The sequence below is a fragment of the Lates calcarifer genome, linkage group LG11 (genome assembly GCF_001640805.2).
Source record: "Lates calcarifer isolate ASB-BC8 linkage group LG11, TLL_Latcal_v3, whole genome shotgun sequence".
Classification (NCBI taxonomy): Eukaryota; Metazoa; Chordata; class Actinopteri; family Centropomidae; genus Lates; species Lates calcarifer.
The window spans coordinates 2,681,023-2,706,551 of record NC_066843.1 but is presented as its reverse complement, the minus strand read 5'-3'; the positions used below and the strand labels follow the sequence as shown (position 1 = coordinate 2,706,551).

At 40.1% G+C, this 25,529-nt stretch overlaps 3 protein-coding genes across 3 annotated transcripts; 2 read left to right on the top strand and 1 right to left on the bottom strand.

The window, feature by feature from the left end:
- Window positions 1–2,307: 2,307 nt before the first annotated feature.
- LOC108888582 (uncharacterized) lies at window positions 2,308–7,161 on the top strand. Its single transcript, XM_051074158.1, is given in 6 exon segments — window positions 2,308–2,456; window positions 2,742–3,326; window positions 3,415–3,534; window positions 3,804–3,828; window positions 3,830–6,745; window positions 7,023–7,161. Coding segments are annotated over 5 exon segments (1,674 nt in total). The 5' UTR covers window positions 2,308–2,442; the 3' UTR covers window positions 4,760–6,745; window positions 7,023–7,161.
- Window positions 6,901–10,985, top strand: sult3st1 (sulfotransferase family 3, cytosolic sulfotransferase 1). Its single transcript, XM_051074160.1, has 7 exons — window positions 6,901–7,161; window positions 7,292–7,450; window positions 7,546–7,751; window positions 8,426–8,552; window positions 9,531–9,625; window positions 10,132–10,303; window positions 10,378–10,985. Exons 2-7 carry the CDS (start codon window positions 7,309–7,311, stop codon window positions 10,485–10,487), a joined length of 852 nt encoding a protein of 283 aa, XP_050930117.1. The 5' UTR covers window positions 6,901–7,161; window positions 7,292–7,308; the 3' UTR covers window positions 10,488–10,985.
- A 4-nt stretch (window positions 10,986–10,989) lies between these two features.
- On the bottom strand, window positions 10,990–16,628 carry eif3d (eukaryotic translation initiation factor 3, subunit D). The gene is given in 17 exon segments (XM_018684685.2): window positions 10,990–11,100; window positions 11,218–11,311; window positions 11,408–11,524; window positions 11,526–11,601; window positions 11,683–11,825; window positions 12,229–12,358; window positions 12,485–12,570; window positions 12,755–12,885; window positions 12,981–13,128; window positions 13,745–13,877; window positions 13,961–14,076; window positions 14,533–14,605; window positions 14,739–14,824; window positions 14,935–15,071; window positions 15,330–15,375; window positions 15,464–15,589; window positions 16,500–16,628. Coding segments are annotated over 16 exon segments (1,653 nt in total). The 5' UTR covers window positions 15,587–15,589; window positions 16,500–16,628; the 3' UTR covers window positions 10,990–11,086.
- Window positions 16,629–25,529: the final 8,901 nt, after the last annotated feature.

Here is a 25,529-nt window from a genome sequence, read left to right as displayed (position 1 = left end):
TATAAAAGTCACCTGGTTGAACTTATAAGGTACCATTTATCTTCACCTCTCGTCCTTAATATTGATTATAGAGTCTGGAAGACTAGGTTTGAGTTTGCCTCTGATCCACCCTCTCCAGTGTTGAAAAAAATATTAGCATCAGAATATACATGGTACACGTTATGTTGAATGGCCCATTTCAGAATCATACATATTATATTATTGGATTATTGCTGATTCATTAATGAGTTCATCACTTTAATGTTGCAGCTGTTAAACGTGGAGCTGATTATATATGATTTCTTCATGGGTGTCTTGTTTAGCTTCCCCTAGGGATCAATGATGAGCTCTCACCTCATAGTAATACATCACAATTTATTTATTTTATATTTAGTTTTAATCATTTTTAATCTCCAAAGTAAACTTACCTCCATGAAATGTGGTGGAGTAGACGTATATTAGTAACAGAGAATGGACGAATCCTACTCAGGTAGTTGGCCTTGTATTGTACTTAAGTTCTGTACTTGAGTAGGCCTATTGTTTACGGTAGAGAGTTATAAAGTGTGTTACCATGGAGACCCTGTTCACCGTTGTGGTGACGTCTCTGTTCAGTACAAATAGTTTGTAGCTTCTCAGTGAGTTTTTAGTTGTGTTTACAAGGTGGATTTAACAATGGAAAACACAGCATCTTCACTGTGCGCTATAATGTAAAAGTTGAATTAAAACTTAATTTAAAAACGAGCTATTCACCCAGGGAGGAGACCCCTGGCCCTGATGAGGATCAGAAGACAGCAGCAGCAGTGCAAATGAAAAGGTGATATTCACCTCCCTTACAAGGTGAGTTAATGACACCAACAAAAGTAAGAGTTCCGCTTTGAAATGTTGGGTCTTGACATTCATCTGGATGTTACCTGACACTTAAACTTTGTTGCAGACTAAGTAAACCCTCCACATGGCAACAGCACCCCCCCAGTACGCCACTATGCCACCAAGACCGCTCAGGAATGTCTTGAGGACCTGGCCTCCAAACTCCCTAGATCCCAAACTGATCCAGCATCTGTGGGAGAAGCCAGATTCATGGAGGCCTCATCCTGCAACCCACAGCACCCAAAGGATCTGCTTTTTATTAAAGATTATTGCAGTGCCAGACTCCATTGACAAAAAGTTGCTGCAGAGGAGGAACAACAAAACTTGAAGGCCACATCAGGCAATAATCATTTTATAAGTGAAGCTGTGCTGCTACCTGGACTTTGGACACTTTATTGTTGCTGCAGTGTGAACCTCCCTAAATTAAAAAGGTCCTGTGCTGTTTTTATTGTATCAGTGTAAGCAGTCTGACCAGGAAGAAGACGGTTCACAGAGAAGAGAAAATGTCTGCTGCAAGGTAAAGTTTGACTCTGAGCTGCCTTTTTTTTTTAACAGAAAAGATAAAAGCCTCATAACAGAAATGCGTCAAATAAGATGAAAGAATGTACTGGCCATAACTCAAGAATTCTCAAGCTAACTATGAGAACAGAGGGGGAGTTTGTGACCGCATTTGTCGCAGTCTGACAGGTTAGTGGAGGCAAACAACTGCGAGGCGATAATTCTAGTTCTACTTTTTAATCCTCAGTGCACTTTTTGTACAGCTTACTAATTCTCAGACAAAAGTAATTAGATATTGAAAGATGTTAGGAAAATTATCACCCTGCTTTCTCCAACTAAGTGTAATGTAAGTACAAATAAAAATAAAAATTCCTTTTAATCCCTTTTTTCTCCCCCAGTTCACTGGTTCTTCTCATCATGGGAAGAACCAGTGAGCTCACTTGCTGTCGCTGCTGACTTTTTTCAAGGAGTCCATGTAAACGCAACCACATTCCTCTGCCTCATTTTTTGGCAGGAAGGCCAGGCAGGCCACTTAGGGCCCAGGCCACCGGCAATTGTCCTGGCCCTCCTGTGGGTCAGTCTGGGCCCGTGCACACATTTCCAGGTGAACTGTGATTTATGAAGAGAACACTGCCTGCAGGATCGCATACTCACACTCAAATCTTTTATCGGTTTCAGTTGGTTTTGACAGTTGTCAGATAAAATCATATAATATGTGGTATGTTAAAACTCATCAAATCTTAAGTCTTCTGGTCCAGCTGCTATAAGTCATTCTCATTAAGATTCCTTGCAACATATTTAAACATGCCACAATGTTGGCAAAGTTAGGAACTACTGCATTCTTTTAAGGAGGAACAACAGCACTTGAATGCAATAACAGGAACTAGGTGTCGATAAGTAAAGTTGTGTGGCTTCCACACTAGATTTCTATCATACAGCTTCCTGAAAAAAATGAATAGACTGCTGAGCCTGGAGGTAGTTAAATACAGGAACGGGAGTGGTTCAACTTACTGATGTGGATAACAAACATCCATCATATTCAGTCCAAAAACAAGTTGGGAACTGAAGGAACTAAAACTAACTCACAGAGAGGAGAAAATGTCTGCTGCAAGGTAAACTTTTTTCAGTAGATTTTGGCCTACTACTGTGCAGTAATGAGAAAAGCCTTAGAGAAAAATAAGAAAATGAGTTGTACTTATCCTTTAAGTACAGAGCGCTGTTCCTTTAAAAAAAAAAAACAGAGTGCCACTATGTTTCTTCTTTTTGTTCTGACCATCAGGATGTCTTATTACTTTTTACTGAGCTCTGTGACTTTTCACCCAAACAAAGGTTCTGACCCAGGGTCGATTGCATTTGTTTTGAAATCTCACAAACTGGTTGATGGTTTGTCTTTACAGAGAGGAGCTACAGGAGGCTTTGTGCCGCTACGTCACAGATACCATCATCTACATCGACACAGTGAGAGGATTCTGTGAGAAGATGGACAAATGGGCACTCAGGAGAGAGACAGAATTAAACACAATAATGGACATCAAAACCCGAGCTGACAAAGCTGACCTGAGCTTCAGCCATGTTAAACAGTCAGAGAACAAAGGTAAGGCCTTTTTTGAATATATGAAGAGCAAGATGACCAAAACAAGTACATGTGCAGAGCTGCAGAAGGAGCTGGAAGCTGTGTTGAAGGACACTCTGGGAGGCCTGGAGAAACTCGACTGCTTCCTGGATGCAGTGGAGAAGCTGGCAGTCACCTCAGTTCATGTGCTCATGGAGAACCAGGTGTTACATCTGCCTGAAGGGATCAACCTCGAACAAGTTGAGGTTGTCATCACTGCTGCACGACTTATCTGCCCTCTCCTGCTCGAGTTTAAAAGAGATGCTCAAGTCTTCTTCCTTCCCAAACTTCAGAATGTGGAAGTGCTGTCGTATCAGTTGGACAAATACATACAGATCACCCAGACAATCTGTGGGAAGTTAGAGAAAAGGTAAACAGACATTTCATTAACTAAACTGTGTGCACATTTTCTAATACAAAGATCTACTGTAGGCATTAAGTGTAACTGTCTTTCACAGCTCCCTCATTGACTTTTGCCTGAAGATGACTAAGCAAACTCTGATAGACCTCGATGTGGATTTGTCTGGAGATGACATACAGAAGATGCTTTGTCACATTAATCAGCTTGAGGAGATCAGGTAAATATTTCCCATGTATGATTTGTTTAAGGGCAAATGTTACATGAAATAAGTCCTGGTTATTCTGGATAATCCAAAAATGTCACTGCCAGAAGTGTTCACTGGAACTGTGCAACATTATAACAATGCTGGTGCTGCAACATGGTGACACGGGGGGATGTCCCCAAGGCAAAAGTGACCCCTTTTCACATTCCACATAATAATTGAATCTAGTGTTGATAAACAATATTGGTAAGTGGAACATAAGCTTTGTTTTCCCTCTCTGTCAGGATGAACCAGCACTTCAGGATGGTGGTTCATCTTCCAGAACGTGCCATGTTCTCACTTCATCAGTGAGTTCAATGAGCGACAGCCCAGGATGCTGGAGTTTCTAAAAGACCTGGAGGAAAGTGCCGTTCAGCTTGACAGGATGAGCAAAGGGGCAAAGATCTCCAGTATAGCAGGCAGTTCAGTGGGGGCTGTTGGAGGGGTGCTTTCCATTGTTGGTTTGGCATTAATTCCTGTAACAGCTGGTGTGTCACTAGCTCTGACCATGACAGGGGTAGGGCTTGGAGTCACCAGTGGAGTCAACAGCGCTGTCACCACAGCCACAGAGATTGGGGTAAACTGTAAACATCAAAAGAAAGCCAGTGAAGTCTTCCAGAGCTTCATGGAAGATGTGCAGAGTCTCCAGGATTGTCTGAAGGAGGTGACCAGTCAACCAGTCACCAAAATAAAAATAAGCAAGATAGATGTGGTTGTGGGAGTAGGTAAGGTTCTTGGCAAAGCTGGTGCTATTGGAAAAGGCATTGATTCAATTGTTGATGCTGCCTCTGCTGTTAAGTTGTTGCAGAGTGAAGAGGTGATTGCAGGTGTTGGTAAGGTGGTGGCAGAGGAAGGTAAAGCATTACGTAATGTGCCCAGAGTGGCCTCAGACATCCCAGATATTGGTCAGGCAGCAGTCAAAGGGCCTCTCGCTCTCTCCAAGTCAGCCAGGGCAGGTTTCATCACACTCAATGCTCTTTTCCTCGGCATGGACATCTTCTTCATCTGTAAAGACAGCATCAGTCTGGCCAAAGGCAGCGAGACTGAAGTCTCACAGTTCATCAGAGCCAGAGCTGCACTTTGGAGCTCAGAGATGGACTCATGGAAGAAGATCCGAGACTCCCTTTGTCAGAGTCTGCTGACATCAGAGAAAAACAAAGCAATCCTGGAGACGTCGTTTTATCCACAGAGAGAGACCTAGAAACACTGATCATCTGATCTAAGGCAAAGAACAAAAGAAAATGGAGGTGTTTTCACACAATGACAGTTATTAATGAATTAAGCATTTTCAACAGATTGTCCAAATTAAGTGACAGAATATATTGTTTGTAGCTGCCCCTTAAAACGATTCATAGAAGAATTTTCTGATTGTTATCTTGAATGGGCAGCCTTGCATTTGAGGCAACATTCACAATGTACCTTTTTCCTAACCTTTGAGTTTAGAACTATTATCCTTAATCATTCGATTGTACCTTTTAGGAATTCTTCCTTAGCTCTTACAATGTAAATCATCCAGTTTTCTGATGATCATACTGTATAGCCAGAATTTCTTTTGTTCCTTGTCTAAGTTTATATACTTTACCTTTTGCCATTATGATGATATATTTGACACTGTGGTACAGTTAAACTGATAATCATAGCAATCTATGTGAAACTACATTGGGGTGTCAGTATCCGTTGGAAGTGTTTATAGTTGTTGGGTGTTTGTATCCACTTACTTTAGTTTGCTTATCGTAAACCAACATTTACTGTCAAAAGATATTCATAGCGCAAGATTTAGACTATATTACTAAGTGCCTTATGCTTCAGTCATTATAAATGGAAGTCAAATGATATTAGAATTTGGTTTGAATGTTTGTTTTTGCTTTACACAATCTAATGAAATGGATCATTATAAAGTCAGAGTGTTTGCTTGGACACCTGTTTAGCTAATCTTTGAAATGTTGTATCCTTGCATTGCTTTAATTTTATAATGTAATCCTGTAGTCATTATCTTTAACAACCATTGTAACATGTATGTACCTCTCTTCTGACTTGAAGAGTGAGCTGTATTACAGTAAATAAATCCAAATAAATGTAAACAGTATACAACAATAAAAAGAGTTCTTTGAGTAACATCTCACATATAATGTGTTGTGGTCATCATTATGTTTTAAAGCCGACATGTTTGGATTAAGAGGTTCATAAATTAGAAGTAAGAACAGGATAACAGGGAGCTTTTTACAAATTCATTAGTAGCTGTTTCTGGCCTGTTTCCACTTGAATTTGCATACCTCTATAACACTCAATGAATTCTCATGTCAGCATTGCATAACATTTATACTTGTACCATTACATGTATGAGCATAAACTTCTTAATTCACTTATTTTCATGAAAATAAATGACAAAAACAATGATGTGAAATGATTTGGAATGGGCAGGGAATCATTGGCAGTTTTGATATCAATGATTGTTTTACAAAACAAACAAACAAACAAACATTTAAAGATGCTACAAAATAGAATAAAATAAAAAACTGTAAAAGATATCCCAAGCTAAGTAACTTTGTTAGGTTGGGGCTCACAGTAGAAAACCATCAAAAACTACCTGCTGCTGCTACAAGTGTATTCAGATTGCCATTAACTTCTTCAGCAACTCTTTCATTCTGTTGAGCCAAAGAACACAGTTCAGCTGTCTTGACTCAACTTTATTAAAAAGGTAATTTCACCACATACAGTTCAGTTGTGAGAAAAAAAGGAAAGGACAGGAAAGAAAAGTCAGCTTCCTGATCAGGAAAATCTGACAGACCGGACAATGTAGTAGTTACTTAACGCCACAAGGTGGCAAGAGTGCAACATTTTTAAGATGGAAGCAGCCGTTATAAACCAAAGAAGAAGAAGCTGATTCTAATTTGCTGCAACTGGTGACACCGAAGTTTAAATGTGAGTGAACTCTCCTCGGATAAATGTTTCTGACTGACCTCCTCCGAAAACTTTCCTGGTTAACTACGACCCCCTCAGTTATAAGTTGCAAAGTCTAAAACCTAAACAAAAAGCCTCAACGCTCGTTCATCGATGGACGGTGTCTCCAGTGTGAGTGAACATGAAAATGACAAACTTTCTGTCGAAAAAGAACTTTTTCCAAAGTTTTTGGAAAATAAAACGCTAGAGGGCTTTTAATCTGACACCAACACAGGAAGTGTTCTTGGTAAGTAAAGTGTTTTTTTTTTTTTTTAAATGAATCATAACAATGTTTTGCAAACTACTGTTATAGTTCATTTGGTTACGTTTGTGTGGGAAACTGTTCTTAAATAAGAGTTAGACTAATGTTTTCGTGTGGTTAGCTTAGCTTAGCTGTCTTTCCGGTTTAGCTTATGTTACCATGGAGATGGGGCTGGGATCCGACGTCTCTGTTCTGCGACAAGCATAGTTTGTAACATAGTTTGTAGCTTCTCAGTGAGTTCTTATACGTGTTTACAAGGTAGATTTAAGGTGGAGACCCCTGGCCCTGATGAGGATCAGAGGGCTTTGTTGCAGACTAAGCAAACTCCCTGATGGCAGGGGCCTCCCCCACCAGAACGAACCCACTACAGCTGGTACCTCAGCTGGCAGTCAGTATCTCAGGTAAAGTTCAACAGCTTTATAACTTGCATAACTTCGGGTCCAGAGTCCAGCTGCTGCTGCTGCTGCTGCGAGGCTTCCTGCTCGTTCCTGACGAACTTGTGCACCAACATTTCTTATTATTATCTCCTAGTGTGATTCAGCAGTAACATGGAGCAGATCACCGAGTACTTCTTTAGGTACAAAAACTTCAACTTTGCCGCTGGTCTCACCACTTCAGAGTACATCGATTCGCTGCAGAACTTTGAAATCAGAGACAGCGACATATTCCTCGTCACTTACCTAAAGTCAGGTCAGTGAAACGACTCTTTGTTTTGGTGTTATTTGAACAGAGTCACTGCAGGGGAAGATGTTTCATAACTTATCATATTGTATGGCCCTCCACAGGCACTATATGGACTCAGCAGATACTCATCTCCATCTGTGAGTTAAGTGGAGGTCTGAATGAATATCCAAACAACATGGAGCAGATGCCATGGCTGGAGTACAGGGAGGATCGACCAGACTACTCTCTGAGACCCTCTCCACGGCTCTTCACCTCTCACCTCACCCCGGCTTTCATGCCTCTAGGGCTGAAGGACAAGAGGGCAAAGGTCAGCACCTCACAATAACACAAACAAACTGACTCAGATTGTTATTGTAAGTGTTGTATTAAGAATGAGATTTCTACAGAAATAGAGCTTTTTATTAAAGATTGTTGCAGTGCCAGACTCCATTGACAAAAACAGCAATTTTACAGAGCAGGACAGAGGAGCTGCTGCCTCCATCTTTTGGTTTGTTTGTGTTTTTGTCTGACTTTCAGGGGTGGAAGAAGTATTCAGATACTTTACATGAGCAAAAGTACCCAAACAATTACACAAACAAACTCTCACTCTACCTCCAGTGTTCTACTCGGTAAAATTACAGTTTTTGTCAGTGGAGTCTGGTAGTGATATATAGTGATGTTCCTCATTAAACAAAAAGTATTTTACTCTTTACAAAGCTCTGTCTCTGTAGGAATCCTATCCATAATGTTGTCAGACACTTATAATAACAATCTGAACCTTAGTGGATGCACTTTGACATGGACAACTACCTTGTTTGCATTTTCCAATTCCAAATATTTATGTCTCTATAATCATTTACTCCCAAAAACATGTAAAAAAAATAATGCCAGGTTCAGGAATACCAGTTATTCTTTACAATATCGTTAAATAGTCAATTATTTGAATGGAGTTTGGCATGTACTGTCAGCTGAAATCCTGATTGTCGATTGTTTCTGTGTCAGATCGTCTATGTGATGCGGAATCCAAAGGACAACATCGTCTCTTATTACCACTTCAGCAGCGTCTGCAGCGTCATGGAGACTCCCAAGAGCTTTGAGAACTTCCTGGAGCAGTATTTGGCAGGAAACGGTGAGATACTGTACCTCCAGAGCCGGATGATGATGACAAAGTTATCAAGAGCTGTTTCCTGAACTTTAAGGCTTATGACCACTTTTCACTTAAAAAAATTAAGTGAAAGTACCAGTACAACAGTGTAAAAATACTCCATTGAAAGTGGAAATATTCAAACTGCAACTTAAGTAATAGTACACAAGTATAAGTATGCAAGACTGTTCTAATATTTGGCATTAGTAGATTATTAACCCTGATGTTTCAACACTTCAGCAGCATTTTACTGTTGCAGCTGCTGGAGGTGGAGCTGGTTTTAACTACTTTATATGTCGTTAGTTAAGTGCAGTGGTTCCCAAACTAGGGGTGGTGCCCCTCTGAAGGGTCACTGAATGAATCTGAGGGGTCGTGAGATGATTAATGGGAGAGAAAAGAGGAACAAACACAGTTCTGCTTCACAAAATTACATCCAGTTTTTGTACCTTTATCTATGTGTTTTTGACCATGAACAGAAGACACAACCACGGTTTTATTTATTTATTATTAAGAGGTAACAACATTCTTTTTAAAGTAATTTTATCTTCCAAATAAATGTAGTGGAGTCTGTATATAAAGTAACATAAAATTTAAATGAGTATGGATAAATTTTTTCTGCGTTTCTGCTGAGGCACTTCAGAGGATGTGTCTAGAAATCATGAATTAATATTTATTTCTGTAATGTTATTCACTATAATGTATTAGGAACTGGGAATATGCCGTTTTTTACTTCTAGATTTGAATAATTTGGCAGCTATATTCTCTACAGCCAGGCTTCTGGGTCTGTGAACTAATTTGCACTGAACAGAAGTAGAGCTGAGGGTGATGGGGACTATAAACGTTTGAATATTAACTGATGATTGAGCTACAATAACTCAGTCCAAAGTCTGTAGGATTCAACTTAAACTTTTATTCTTCTTGCATTGTGTTGGTTTGTATTTGTATATTGTGATGATGATACAGTTGGAGGATCGTCCTGGTTTGACCACATCAGAGAGTGGCATTCAATGAGAGACCAGTACAACATCCTCTTCCTGACTTACGAGGACATGATTTTGGTAAGAAGAGTTTTATGTCCTTGAGTTGTTCAAAGGATAACTGGGTGTAAATGATTGACAGGGACATAAATCTTGTAAGCTTTTTGTTTAACCAGAAACATCATTATATATTACTACCAGACTCCATTGACAAAAACAGTGATTTTAACAGAGCAGAACACAGGAGCTGCTGGAATACCACTGCCTCCATCTGTTAGTTTGTGTTATTGTGTGGTACTTTTATTTAAAGTATCTGAATCCTTTTACCACCACTGATAGTCACACAATAACACAAACAAACAAACAGATGGAGGCGGCAGCAGATTAGCAGCTGCTGTGTTCTGCTCTGTAAAATTGCTGTTTTTGTCAATGGAGTCTGGTTTAACAAAAAGGATCCTGTTCCTTAATAAAAAGGCCAGTCTCTGTAGGAATCTGATCCAATGTGGGGCCACAATGAGAATCCTCTTAATATTATGAATTAAAGAGATGCCTTCATTTGAAAACACTTGGTCTTGTTTCTTGTTTAGGACCTGAAAGGAGCTATAACTAAGATCTGCAGGTTCTTGGGGAAAAACCTCAGTGAAGCAGCCATTGATCATGTGATGGAAAAATCTACGTTTGCGAACATGAAGAATGACGCCAAAGCCAACTATGAGTTTGTGCCAAAAGACAAGATCAGTGGAAACTTCATGCGCAAAGGTAATGTAACATCACAGTAGCTCCAAATCAGAAACACACGAACACATCATCAGGTTTTTGTTTTTTCGCTTCAGGTCAGATCGGCGACTGGAAGAACATCTTTACTGCTGCTCAGAGCCAAAGAGTCGATCAGCTGCTTCAGGAGAAACTCGGCGATCTGTCTCTGAAGTTCATCTGGGAGTAAGCAGAGAAGCCACAGCAGCCTTTAAAGGTGCTATATGTGAGTTTTTACTACGTAGCTAACGTTAGCATTAACAACTGCAACTTCATTCCTTTACTCAGCAAGAGCTGTTTCCAGTGATGGAGAGCAACACCTATGCTAACTTGTTTCCTATTTTTATCACTTCTTTTCTACTACTGAAGTTAGCATACTAACAAGCCAGCCCATCTTGTAGCGAGAAAAAGAACAACTGTGGCTCTGTGGTGTTAACAAGGAAGTAAAACTGAGGTTTAAAAAAATTGCAAACATGGCTGAATGAAACAGCTGCTTATGCTAACAGTTGCTATGTAGCAATAGCAAAAACACACATATAGCTCCATTAAGATGTTTATGGTCTCATTCCTAGAAAACTAACATCACTAAACTCTTTAAGACAGTGTATGCAGCAGCTAATGAATGAAGGTTACCCCTTAAAATGATTTCTGTATGATTGGACAATGAAATAAAACACCAGTAAAAGCAGATGGCCAATCTGTCGACTTTATTCAACATCAAAAGGAATTAAGTTGTGTTTCTATTCGTATGGTGCAGGCAGCTTTGGTCACTGGAGCCGACTCCACACTTTAGTTCTCTTCATCTAGAACGACAGGGAGAGAAAAGACACATCAGTCACCAAGACAGGATTAAAATGGAGACTGATCTAAGTCAATCTTACGCCATTAAGTAAAAGAGTTCACATTGAAGCAGCTCTCACCTTCTTCCTCCTCATCCTCTTCATCCTCCTCTTCCTCCTCCTCTTCATCAGAGCTGAAGGTCCCGTCAGGCAGGCTGTAAACCCGGATCACTTGCTGTTTGAGGAGGGGAAAAAAGCAGAATATTATTACATCAGCTCCGACAGTTTACAGCTGCCTCTCGTTCTGCCTGAGTAGAAACCGATGACTCACCTTGTTGGGGTCCTTGAGGATCAGGTACTTGCCCTCGTCCAGCTTGCGGCAGATATCGATGACGCAGCGGAGGATCCCCCAGGCGTTCTCCATGCTCAGGTTGATCTGGCTGGCGAAACTCGTTGGGTTTGAACTGCTGGGTGCCCAGGATGACGTGGCGGGCCGAGTCCTTCACGTGGTACCGAGACACGTACCTGAAGGGAAACGACAAAGTTAAAACAACCGGTCTGAACTTTTCCTGCCGTGTCCCTTCCATGTTTGTGCGTTCTCCTCACCCCAGTTTCAGGTACTCGGATCCGGCCAACATGGCGCAGCAGGTCCAGCGAGCCAGTTTGTAGCTGTTATTCTTCAGCTCGGTGGCCAGGACGGCTCCTCTCTGAGAGTCCAGCTTCTGACGCCAGTCCACGCCGTTACAATACTGACGATAAAACAGAGGAATAAAACGAGGTGAAGGGTCTGTGTAGGATTGAATTCCCAACACAGGTTTTAAAAGTACTTAACAAGAAGGAGCATTTTTTAAGTTCTCAGAGTTTTCATCTCACATTAGAAAGATTTTTCTGTTTGAATAATTTAAACTTGTTTTATTCATCTTAAATATCTTAGTCTGGTAGATTTGCTGCTTCTATGTTCAAGTGTTAAGGGTCAAAATTCAAGTTTACTTTAAGTTATGGCTCCCTCTTGTGGACTTAAAACAGAGCAACACAAACATATGAAGCAGTCTTTAGCTTTAAAACTAGACACCTTTGACTTAAAGAAATAAAAATGGCTTCTGATCAGATTAAAAGTTTAAGATTGTGTTTTCCAGGCCCTCCCTCTCTTACCCTGGAGTCCCACTCGTTGAGGGTCTTGATGTTGACGAAGGACACTTCTCCGTTGGCACCGGTCATCACTCCGTCATGTTCACAGCGGACGATCAGGTCGATGTCGTCTCCGAGCTTCCAGTGACGGTACCTGAAACACAAAGACAACACGTTAGCCTGACAGGGAACAAGTATAGAGAATACAGACTTAAAGACTTGATCCAAGTTACTGGACATTAAGCTGACAGTAAACTAAACAGCGTGTTTCAGTGCGTACCTGTAGGCTACAGACGCCACCTCGCTCTTGTCCATATCCTCCTCCACAAATGGGTTTGGGTTGGGAAACTTGTACCGCTCTCCACCCTGAATATAGGAAAAAAAACATGATGTTAACTTGAAAAATAGTTAAATTAATTATCCAGTTATGTCTAATAGCTGTCAAAGGAACTGTATCTTGTACCTGAGACAAGGATTCACAATTAATGAGCTAAATGCGACATAAACAGTCCCATCTTCATCGTATCTTTAAAGCAGTGTGTGTTCTCACCATTCGTAAACACTGCTGGCTGAAGTTGTGGTTGATGTACGTGGCCTCCATCGCCAGGTTACGAGGAGAGTTGAAGGAGTTGCCCTCGTCCTGCGGCGGCTCGTTGGCGGTCTCGCTCACAGTGAGCAGATCTGAGGGGAACAGATACAGATGTTGGTGTTAAAGCTGCTTTTATATGAGAATTTATGAGAAGTTCAGGATGTTATCTGGTGTCACGAAGCCTCACCAAAATCCGAGTTGTCTCTCTTGTCGAAAAACAGCTTGTTGCCCACTCTCTGCACGATGATGTCCCAGGAGTTGACTGAGCGTGTGCAGCACATCAGGGTGGCCAAGATGGCGTCAGTGGCAAACACGTTACCCTGAGTCTTAGCCAGCTAGAGAGAGAAGAGATTATTAAATGTTGAAAAGAAGGCACCTGATAGGAAAGTTCAGAGCTACGTTACAGAATCATTTTCAACATGGAAGCCTGATTATGTGCAGTCAGATTGATGGCAAGATTACGCAATCCATCGTGGGACCTAATCCAAGACATGTGGAAGTAATCTGACGCCAAGATCAATAGACTCCCTTGACGCTGCCAAGATAACCAGGCAGCTTAAAGCCTGGCACACACTCAAAGATTTTTTAAATCCTATCTGATTTAGAAAATGTGAGAGACCAGACACTTTTGTTCTTATATATATGTATCTGAATTTAAAACCATCAGATAATTGAGCGTTTGCTGATTTTAATCGGGAGCAGGGATTATGTTGTAGTGTGTATCCCCTGTAATGGGACTGTAAAGGTCATATACTATAGGTAACTTCCTGTGTCACCTAGTCTCTCTAGATGCTGAATATAATGCCCGTGAGCTTAGCATGGCTGTGAGGGACAGTAACACAAAATTCACCCACGTCTGAAGGACACAAAGTCGTGACTTTAACGGCAGAAATGTGACGTTTTCCGTGTCTGAAAACAGGAAAAACTCCTCACAAAGAAAACTTCACTGACCTTGCGGATGACGGGATCATCAGTGGTCGTAACAGTGTGGAAAATCCTCTTGATGCTTTTCAGAGGTTTTTCATTGCGGGTGGTGATCCGGTCAAAAGCTTTATCGTAGAACTCCAGGGCACCGCAGCACTCACTGGAGGAAAACAACACTTCATTAGTCTTATGCGTATCATGTTTAACGAGCGATGATGAGGAGCAAAGGTCAGCTCCACTTACATGTCGACGGGGTCAGCCACCTCCATGTATCTCATCTTCATCAGTCTGGGGAAGTCCATCTCCTCCTTCACCTCCCAATCACTCCTCACCTCTACAGAGGAGTCTCTGGGCTTCAGCTGGGCCTTGGCAAACACGGAAATGAAGATTGGGAGGATAGAGGAGATAGCCACATTAGCAAAAAAACCCTCAACAGGAAAATTAAACTACACATCCTGATACAAGAATCCAGAGGAATTTACTTAACCTTTAAAAATCCTGGGATAAGAAACATCTTTTTTAACGTATTATATTAAGTATTATCCCTAAAGATTCACGTGTCTTGTGTTGGGGTGTAACTGGGGTGATTCCCAAAGTCCAAGTTAAATGCCTTATTTGATTGATTGTTTTTTCTTCAGAAATCACAAAGAAAATCTGTAAATCTTCACATTTAAAAAGCTGCAACCAGCAAATCTTTGGCATTTACACTTTAACTGTTTATCAAAATATTTGCTTGTTAAAGTTAAATTTATGTCAAAACAATTAATTGATTAATTGTTGCCGCTATAACCATTGATAAATTAACTGATACATACCTGGGATTTCTGGTCCCACTTCTGACGGACACCAAACTGCTTTTGGAACTTCTTCTGCAGACGCATACGATCCCTGAAAACAAACATTTGAAGTTAAACTTTACAATCTGATCCACTAAATGTACATATATAATCTCAGGCCAGGATCCTTCTCTTCTTGTGTGGAGCCAAAAATCAGAGGAAACACAGCTCTGACTGAACCTCACCTCTCCTTCTGCTTGGCGCTCTTCGGGAGCGTCTGCATGTTGAACTGGGTCAGGTTCCTCCGGTCTTTATCCCTGCGCAGATTCCTCTGTGGAAACAATCATCACCCTGTTATTAGATTCATTAAAATACGACAGACTTTTTGACACCCTGTGACATTAAAGGGTCAGTGTTTCTGTAGCTTTGATCTGTTCGTACCTGAGCAAACCTCATGCGGTTCCTCTGGTACGCCGTCTTCTGGGTCTTGGCGGTGTCCACCAGCTGGAAGCTCGTCTCGTCCTCCTCATGGAAGTAGGCGTACTGACTGCCACCTCCGAACTGAGAGGAATACTTATCTGGAAACAAAATATATACGTAACTGCCTCAGATATCAACTTGAACTTGAAATAAAATAAAGTTTACATAAGAGGAACATTATGAACAGAGAAGACCAGGTCGACCCACCAACCGGAGGGTCAGTGGTTTGATCCCCAGCTCCTCCAGTCCACGTGCCAGAGCATATGTTTAGTATAGAGCCCTTTAAATGGTAGATATGACTAGAATAGTGCTGTATAAATGCAGACCATTTAATATTTAACAGCTGTTTCACTCACTTGTGTATCTCTTGTCTTGGTAAGTTGCTCCAGTCCAGTCAGCAACCTGACAAAAAACAAATCACAACATAAGGAAAAACAAACTCATGACAACTTTTTTGTTGCAGCTGGGAACGTAAAGTGAGAGAACAAACCTTTCCCAGACGGTCTCCTTTACTGAAAGGCTGGTAGGGCATGTCTTTAAACTTCTCTGGGACCGCACACGGGCCCCATCCGGACGGATTGTCCTGGATCACAGGGGCGTTGAACTTCGCCATGTCCTGAGATGAAAGAGCGGAAAAAAGATGAGGCTTCAGAAAAACTACATCTCCAAACAACAAGATGACTGATGTGGGTTTGATTATAGAGGTTGGACTGATGTCGCACATGCACAGGGTCTCAGGCAAAGAGCAGCACTGATGTCTCCAGCAATGCACTAAAATCAATAGGCACTGATCAGCTTGCGCAGTGGGCTAGTCATCACTGACCCATGAACATCCAACAACCAGCTTTCAGAAATAATAATTTACATTGAAATGTTAATTACTTTTAACTGTTTGACAGCTTTTTAGAGTCATTTTCCGGGCAAAAAAGCCAAACATTTACTGATCCCAGCTCCTCAGATATGAAGATTTGACGCTTTTCTTTGTTGTGTATGACAGTAAACTGAATATATTTGAGTATAGAGCTGTTGGCTGGACGAGAAAAGACATTTAAAGACAGGTTTACAGGTGTAATTTAACATTAATATACTAAAGAGATAAGTCTCACATCTGAAAGACCGGAAAGAGAAAATGTCCAGCATGTCTGGTGTACATTTTCAACATCAGATTATTCTAATCTTACGAGGTTTGTGCGGCTCTATATCCACCGGAGTCGCACTTATATTCAATATATTATCATTTATTATAATACCACCGTTGTGCAAAGTATATTCGGCACATATTATGGCTATATATCAGTTTTGTAATTCTCTAATCTTCCCTTTTTCTCTGCTAGCGGGTGTGACTCAGTTAGCTAACGGTGGCTACAGCTAACGCTAGTCATCCTGCCAGGTGGCCGTGTTAGCATGGCTAAGCTAACCGAGCGGCCGGCGGCTGACGCTGCCACAGAAAACTCTTTTTTGCTCCAAACACACGAGCGAAAACAGAAGCTTTTTATGCGTCTGTTCGTGTCCTGCTGTGGTCTCACCGTGGACGATGTGACTCGGTGCCGAGCCGTTTAATTCCCGCCGGTCGTCACACGGTACGAAGCACCGACACAGCGCCGGAGCCAAAGGAAGTGGAGGACTGCCGTAAAACAGGACGAGTGTCGTTTGTACCGTATTTCAACTGCAGCTGACGTAATGTTAAAGGTGCAGTACACCAATTATTGTAAGTAGAGAAATATGCTATTATTAATTAACAACAACAATAATAATAGTAATAACAATACGCTTATATAGCCACCTGTTTTCTTTAATATTTTTCTTTAATCATGCAGCCAATGATTATGAAATTCCATATATTTTTTGAGTTATCATCGTCAGTATTATTTTTAAATGTGATATTTCACATTAAAGGTGCTATATGTACATTTTTGCTATTGCTACAAAGCAAAAAATTTGCATTAACAGCTGTTTACTTACCAGTTTAGAAGAAACGTTGCAAGTTTAGCATCAAATGTCGTTCCTTTACACACCAAGACCTGTCTTGTAGGCTAGGTGGCATTAGCAAAAACTTACACATAGCACCTTTAAGATACCCTTTTTTTTAAAAAAAAATAAATAAATAAACAAATAAATAAGCAAAACATCCTTTTATATTTCTATTGTTAGATTTCTCTGTGGTTTTTTTTTAGACTCAACAGTTGTAGTTGCAAAATTGTTCCATAAAGTAGACTCTCCTGTTAATATACTTTTTGTTCTTTGGTTATGGTTTTGGTATGTTCAACTAGTACGTATGAACTAAAAACAATTCAGATATCACAGTGTTGCACAGTGCATAATCTTCTGTGGCCACTGAAACATTATGAATTGTTGAATATTAATTGAACTCATAACACTGACAGTAAATGAGCTGACTGGAAGTAAGACTCAGGTTATACAAACTTTCCATTTGTGAGCATTAGTCAGCTACAAAATCAAGACTCAGATTTTTAAAATTTCTAAGTGAAAAAAGGTTAACCTTTAATGTGTTAAATAAAGATTAAAAATGAAGCTTTTAAGTTTAAGTTTGTAATCAAAATGAAAAATCGTTCCTAAGTTTTTAAGAAGCAAAAACACATCAAAAATTGGTTTGTTAGATTTTTTTTATTTTCAGTTTTACCTTGTAGTAGCAGTTCATCAGAATGACCAGTTGTAATTACTCACTGTGGCCACTAGATGGCAGGAAAACACACAGTTTGTGAAAGCTAAATGGAGGTGGAAGGGAGATAGAGGCTGAGGATTGATCAACAAACCTCACAACTTTTCTCCTTTTATTGTGAAGAACTGAACTTATTTTGTGCACACATAGATTACACGTGAGTTTGTGTAAGTGTGAAAGGTTATTAGGGTGCGGCCTCCTAATTTAACTGATAAACATGGCAGTGTTGTGCACTGGTCTCAACAAGGAGAAAGCAAAATGCTGCTGGATTGTGCAGCCTTTAGACAGATAAGTGCTTGAGTGTATTTTAAATGTGTTTCTTCTCTTTTCTTTTCCTTCCACCTGTCTTACACAGGAGAGCTTCATTCATTATCACTGCATTACAATTAGCCTTTTAAATAAACAGATAATTAGACGGCGTATATATATATATATGTACCTTAGTTATGTAAAGACTCACAGAGCTGACAAAAGAGCTTTAGAAGTGTAAATCAGACACACAACACCTCTGTGTTTGTGATTCTGTACATTTCCTCAAAGAATAACTGAGCATCTCATTTGAGCTCAATGGGACAAACACACTGATCCTCTGTGCTGTCGCTCATCAGGCCTCGAACGTGTTTTCTAAACTAATCTCTGGATCCAATTAGGATGTTATTCATGCACTGCAAAGGTCAGAAAATCTGATTAATACAACACAGAGTTGGCTGCCTGTGTGACGGATGTTGATCACATATAGAGGAAATATTCCACATGGGATTCTCCAGTAGCAGTGTGTTAGTGGTACATGCTGCTCATGGATCAGTCACCTGATGAATGATGCTGCCATTCTTACAAATCTGGTCTTTTCAGCATCTGCATCGACCTCCATGTCATTAATCGACTATCTCTCTTGTGCGCTAACAAACCTTTAGTCCTAATTGTATATAATAGCTGTAATTTTGGCCATTTCACATGTTTTCTGTGGTGCACCATCACCTGGCAGCTGGTCTGTGAGTCATATCAAACATACTCACTGTCGGCCTTAATTTAGGATTTTTGGAGCAGCTGCTGAAAACAGATGGCAAACGCAGAGTCTGCATAAGTCATATTCATTATGTATCTTAATGGGGATATGACTGTGACTGATTATTTCTGTCCACTGGACAAAATGTTGATCACATCCTCACATGGACTTGAATGTGCATGAGTAAATAGTAGCAAGGAACCACCTTTATTAAGACTTTAGACTAAAATTAAGACTTTTATGCTGAAGGTTAAAACATGAAAATGTCTTGAGCTTGTGTTAAAGCCACAGACCTTATTTCAGACATGTAACCAAAAACCACTGACTTTGGGAAGGAACTGGAAGTGCTAACTTTGGTGTATGGGATTTATTCCTGCACCACTCTATTAGACTGACTGTTAGCTAATTTTCCACATAGATTCATGCACCCCATCAGGATGAATTATATTCATTTTCCTTCCTTTTTATCCAGCGCCATCATCAGGTCAAAGATTTGTAAGATAGTTTGTCCAATATTTTGCCTTATGTCCAAATGTCTGCAAAACCAATGTGTTTAGTGCTAATTAGCAAATATTAGCATTGTAATATGCTAAAATAAGATTGTGAACATGGTAAACATTATACCTTCTAAACATCAGCATGATAGTATTGTCACTGTGAGCATACTAGCATGCTGGTGTTAGCTTTTAGCTCAAAACACCCCTGTGCCTATGTACAGCTACACAGAGCTGCTAGCCTGGCCTTATTCTCTTAAGGCCAGGTTATGCTAAAAAAAAAAAAAAAAAAGAACTACTAAATGTAAGACTAATGTAAGATCTTTTCTAATATTCCCTTATATTTGAGGATGTGTTCTTGACATCAGTTATAATGGTACTCTTGCATTAATTTCATATTTTGTGCTTCTGGTTAGAATTTAGCAGGAAAAAAAAAGTATCTTTTTCTTTGCAAAGGCCTGATTTCCAGATATGTAGGAGGGTAAAGTCATCTGGAGAAGAAGTGATGAACACCCACACACTGTCAGCATAAATAGGTATATTAATGTAACATCAAATTATGAATGCAACGGCTCAGTTATCAAAGTAAATGATGATGGTGTCTCAAGCACAGCAGTGCCTGGGCCAGTTTAGCCTTTAATAACTAGGCAACTCGGATTGATTGGTTGATTAAGGCACAATGGACAATAACAACCAGGTCAATAAAGACATGAATCATAGCGCTTCTGGTAACAAAACTACGGTCTTGATTGTTGGTGAGGTTACGAAGCATTAACCCAACATGTTGTACAAGGATGCAGAATTCCCAAAGCTCATTAAGGATGGTTTAAACCAGTTACCTACAGCTGTTTTTAAAAAAATACTGTCTGCGTGCTGTGATTCTCAGCTTCATAACTCAGTCAAAGGTAAACACACAAACACGATACATATATTTTTTAGATTTACAGTGACTTACACACCTCTTGAGGAACATCCTTATCCAGTGTTTGTTGGATGTAAATGTCTACAAATCACTTAGACACTCATAGAAAAGATGCTCCTAACAACTCCGGAACCCGCTTAAGACTCATCATGTTTTTATATTTTCTTGAGTATCAAAGTAATGAAGTGATAGTTGTCTTTACATCCATGTGCAGATTGCAAACAGAAGTGCTACTAGCTAATTCAGCTTACTTAAAATGGTGCCAACAAATCAGGTCCAGGCTAAAATTATTCCATCAGCTACTTTCTGTTTACATCCCCCAAAGCTCCCAAATTAACACCTGGAGCAAGATTTTCCCCAGACAGCATTAAGACTAGGAATAATACCAGGAGTTGAAAACCCTTGTTCTAAAATAACTTGTTGTTGTTTTATAATGTGTTGTGTCTGAGCCTTGCATGGCAACCAGTGTATTTATTCTGATTCCCAGACAAAAACGTCAGCACAGGAATAGTTTCAGTGGCATCTGGCTGAGCTCAGTTATATTAAGTTACATTTGGATAAGAGGTTTTCAAAAACACAACATTCAAACTTGATGTGCTTCTTTTCTTTTTGTGTCTCCATATTAAAAACAACATGTTCAAAATGCTGTTTAAACTCTTGAACATAGGGCTTTGTGTTTGAGAGTTTGAGGCCCCTAATATATTATGCTATATTCTGCTTATTTAAGCCACACAACAAATAATATAATATTAATAAACTTTATTTATTTAGCACATAGTTACAAAATACCTACAGAAAGAAAAAGTGAATTTAAAAACAGCAGTTAATAGAAATTGTCAGTATGGCAGGATAATAAAACACAAGAACATATCAAACCAAACATTAATAAAAGCTTTCCGATAAGAGAATGTTTTAAGAAGAGTGAAGGCCACAACAGCGAAGGCCCTATCACCCTTGGTCAAAAGCCAAGGCCTAGTAATAAACAACAGAGCTCCATCCACTGATCTAAGTGAACACCAAGGCTCATAGGGGCTTAATAAGCCCTTGATGTAATTTGGAGCAAGGCCATTTTGGAGTCGGTGAAAGGAGCTCTGACTGATGCCAGCATAAAGTGCATTACAGTAATCAAGACGGGGGAAAACAAGTACATGTATGACCTTTTCTAAATCAGCAGGAGACAGGACTAGGAGATTTTATTTTTTTTACTGAAAAAGCATGACTGGACAACATTTTTTATTTCTAATGATTTGGTCAAGGAAAGAAGCTTATCAGACCTCATGACCATCATGGGGATGGTAGCTGGATCTAGTGGCTTTTATATATTTTCTATATATATATATATATATATATATATATATATAAATAAAAAAATATATATATATATATATATATACACGAAATCACAAGTCCAACACTAATATTTGATCTATTAAAAAAAGAAAATAGCAGGAATAGGGGAGTCTATTAGGTTGCTAGGTGTTCGTAATAGCAGCATGAGGAACCTCTTTGACTGGCACTAGGACCCTGAGGACGTCAATTATGGTGGGACTGGTCCGTGCGTGTGGACGTCACTGAAGTGTTTTGGCATTCTGAGGGAGGAGCGCGCGAGAGGGCGGGAGAATACGAATTGTTTGAAGATTGTAGCTTTAGAACATGCGTTCCCGGAAGAGACTGAGTTTGTCGGTGTAGGAGACGCTAAGGAGAGCCAGGTGTGTAGAGACAGTAACCGGCTGAAGCGCCTCACACCGCGGCCACAAGAAGGTGTTGGACCGGACACGTAAATGAGCCTCGCGGAACTCTTCAAAGCAGGTGTATAACGTCACTTTTCAGAACTACAGACTGCGTCTAACGGGTGTTATATGTACCTGCACGTAAGATGGACTTGTTAATGCCTGGTGCCAATCGGAACAAGTTATTGCTAAACTAACAAAGAAGTCAACAACCAGGATTGACTTGACTTGGACTTGGACGTGCTGGCTAGGGACCGAACTGGTCCAGGCCTACTCCCAGACTGGACCAGGAACCAACCAAGCCTGGCCCAGATATCCTCCTCGTGGATCGATTTGGCCTCTGCGCCCATTGAGCTCGGGAGTCGCTCATCCTCTTGGATCTGATGGAGCCTGGAGATCCGACCTCAGCCGAAGCCATCCAGGAGCGGTGAGTGATGCGATTGTAAGTGCAGAGATAGATGTATCAAACTTACTATTGAACAGGCTTAAAGTAGTTTCTCTGATAAATGAAAATCCAGGTGTGCGGTGACTGTAATAATCAATTCATAAGACATTGATACAAGCGAGCAACATCTAAAAGTATAATTTAAACTTGGCTTAAACACTAGTTAAAAAGTCAATTTAAGACAGCGTTTCAGGCGGAGTTCCTGGTTTGCAGCTGCAGCTCTGACGCATGCGCGCTATAACAATGACGTGGTTTTATGAAGGGTTACATATGGATTTAAAAAAAGATATGACTTAATTAAGGATTAATAAAGGTGCTGATGAGCTGATTATGGATAATTGGTAATACTGTTTCAGATGATAGGCTTTGCTTTCTATGCATGAAAACAGAATTAGTTACCTTGTGTAGCTGCAGAGGGCGCTGTTGCTCAGCCTAGTTATATTATGTTGATTTAACTTGTAGCAAAAAAAGCAAATAAGTGTATTTCCCAAAATGTAGATCTATTGCAGGATGATATTTTAGACCACTTACCTACATTACTGAAGACAAGAGAAAAATCAGATGTTTCACTGAAATATGTCTTTTTATTTGGTCATACTTCTGTTGTAACATTCAATAACAGATATGTCACAAAATATTGAAACTGCAGCAGCACTATAAGAAAAACACAAAAGAAAAACAACAACAACAATCCAGTGTGAATAATATACAAAATCTACACCAGCCAACAACAAGCAGGAGTTATGTTGCACATTTCCCCTGATGCTTTGTGTTTAATTGTGTGAAAAGAGATATAAAACATGACTGTTTCACAGCGTATTATCTGCTGCAGACACTGTGATGAGGGTTTATGTCCCATCGGTAAACTGTTCCTGCACTTAAATCAACAGCAGCACTTCAGCTAAAGTGATGGGTTTTTTTTTTCAAAGTAATAAAGACTCCCATTCAGTTAGCATTACCATTTACAGCTCCTGATTACACTGTGGAAATAAACATGCATTATTCAGATTATTCTGTATGCATGCTCATTTAAAATGTGTTGAAACAGAATAAGCTGAGTTTGCCTTTAAAGGGAAGTGTTAGCATTTATTAGGCTCACGTATGGACCTTGTTGTGTTCATCCTCTTGAGCTGATGATGGTGTTTGCAGTGGGTTTCCATAGCTGCTCCTGCCAAAAAAAGTGAATAATAGGCTATTAGAGTTAACTTGAGTCTTGTCCATATTGTATGTGGGTGAGAGCCTGTAGGCAGAGAGGATCACACTGAGTCATAACGATGCCACCAGCAGAACCATCAACTGACTATCACCTCTCCACGTACAGTAAGCACAGGTGGGTTATCACTGCGGGGAGTTGGGGATCACACAGGCGGCTTGAACTGACAATATTTATAGCCTGTAACACACGCACACATGCGCTAACACTAGTAAACAGAGAGGCAAACACACACTCAGTCCTTCCCAGGTCTACTCGCCCTGAACAAATCTCCACTCTCATCAAACTGCCAGCCACAGGGGCCTGGCAAATAAAGTATCAGCCTGGCAAATCCTTTTTTAATGTGGCTTTAATGACGGTTTTATGCTCCTCAGTGGATCTTTGCAGAAGGGTGTGCGTGGGCGTGCAGGCTGAAGACCAGCCGAGAGCAGCAGAGACTCAGTAACAACGAGCAGAAGCATTGTTTCACTGTATTTACAGCCAGCTAAATATAACAGGGCTGGTATCAAAGTGTGTGGTGTGTTAGCGCTCATGAATGAACAGGCAAGAAGGTGAGTTTTTGGTGAATGATGGAGGGTTGTTTCCACATTTGCCTGCTAATTTTTTCTGAAGATATTGATACACAGTGAAATGCGCCAATTGTTGGGTGGAAGCCCAGTGTTCATATTCCATTACATTTTGATCGTTATCCCCTGTAGTCAGGCTGTGCAGTCATAAATCTACTGGTGTTAACAAGCGTGAGGTTCCACAACAACATTCAAAATCCCATTGACATTCATAATAATTAATGCCTGGGCACGTCATGTAACTCGCTTTGCATGTTTAGATAAAGATCATAGTTTTTTGAGAGAGAACCTGACATTATTTTCTAGTTAATAATATTACTTTAATATGTTTTTTAGTGGCCTTAATGAATACAGTTTCCCAGAAGGCCTAGAAGTGTGTTTGCTAAATCATGTGGGAGGAAGGTTAATGATAGGAAAGATTCCCATGTTTACAACTGTAGAATGCGTCAGTTGCTAAGAACATGGTGGCTGAGAACTTTGGTAGGAATGGAGCCTGTTCATTGTATCGTTTCTTCAAGTCGAGTCAATATTTATTTATGAATCATGCCAGACGTTATCTTGAGGCACTGTACATATAGAGCAGGTCTAGACTGTGCTCTTTACATTATAATATTTACAAGAGAGACCCAACAATTCCCACTGTGAGTCGACTGTGGCAAGGAAAAACTTTCTTTTAAGAGGCAAAAACCTCGAGCACAACCAGACTCAGGGTGGGCGGCCATCTGTAAGGGAAAGAGAACATCTTCTATCTCACATGGGATCTGTAAAGATGGTGGACAGCCTGCTTCACACTTCATCAGCTCAAGACCAAATGTGGAGGAGCTACCTCTAGCTAGACACCAGGCTTCTTATATCAGACGTTATGAGTATGGGTTAGTGTTGAAACCTAACGCTTTGTTTCACATATTTGAAATCAATTGTTCTGTAGCAGAATAAAGTCATTATCAATAATCAATATGGCATAAACGTCACAGTTCAATAGTAGAGACGAGTCCATGCGTGAGTTGAGGGGTTGTGGTTAGGTTCAGATGAGTTTGTAATGACAGGATAAAGACGACAGAGCGATGTGGAAATCTTTAGACAGTGGAGGTTACAACTAGAAAGCTTGAGAGCATTGGTGAGTTTTATGGATATGGATGAGCTCACAAATAGTTTAACTTTATTAAAATCAAGAAAAATTAAGGAGGTTCCGGTTTCTTATAGTGGCTACTGGGGTGGCTAGGGCAGTTTGTTTGTCTGAGTACCAGTTGTCAGTAACATAATTGTTTATCTTGTTCCACAAAATGATATCATATCAAAAGAACAAGATACTCAGATTTCTGACAAGAAAAACGGGTCAATCACAACCATAAGGACATAAATGAGACATGAGAGCAAGAACTTGAGAGTGAATAGCTGATAAAAATTGAATCAGTTTAGGTGTGGAAATTGTTTTTTTCCCCGCCTCTGAAGGGAGGTATGACAGAAAAAACTTTGAGAAGAACTGCTGTATAGTAGTAT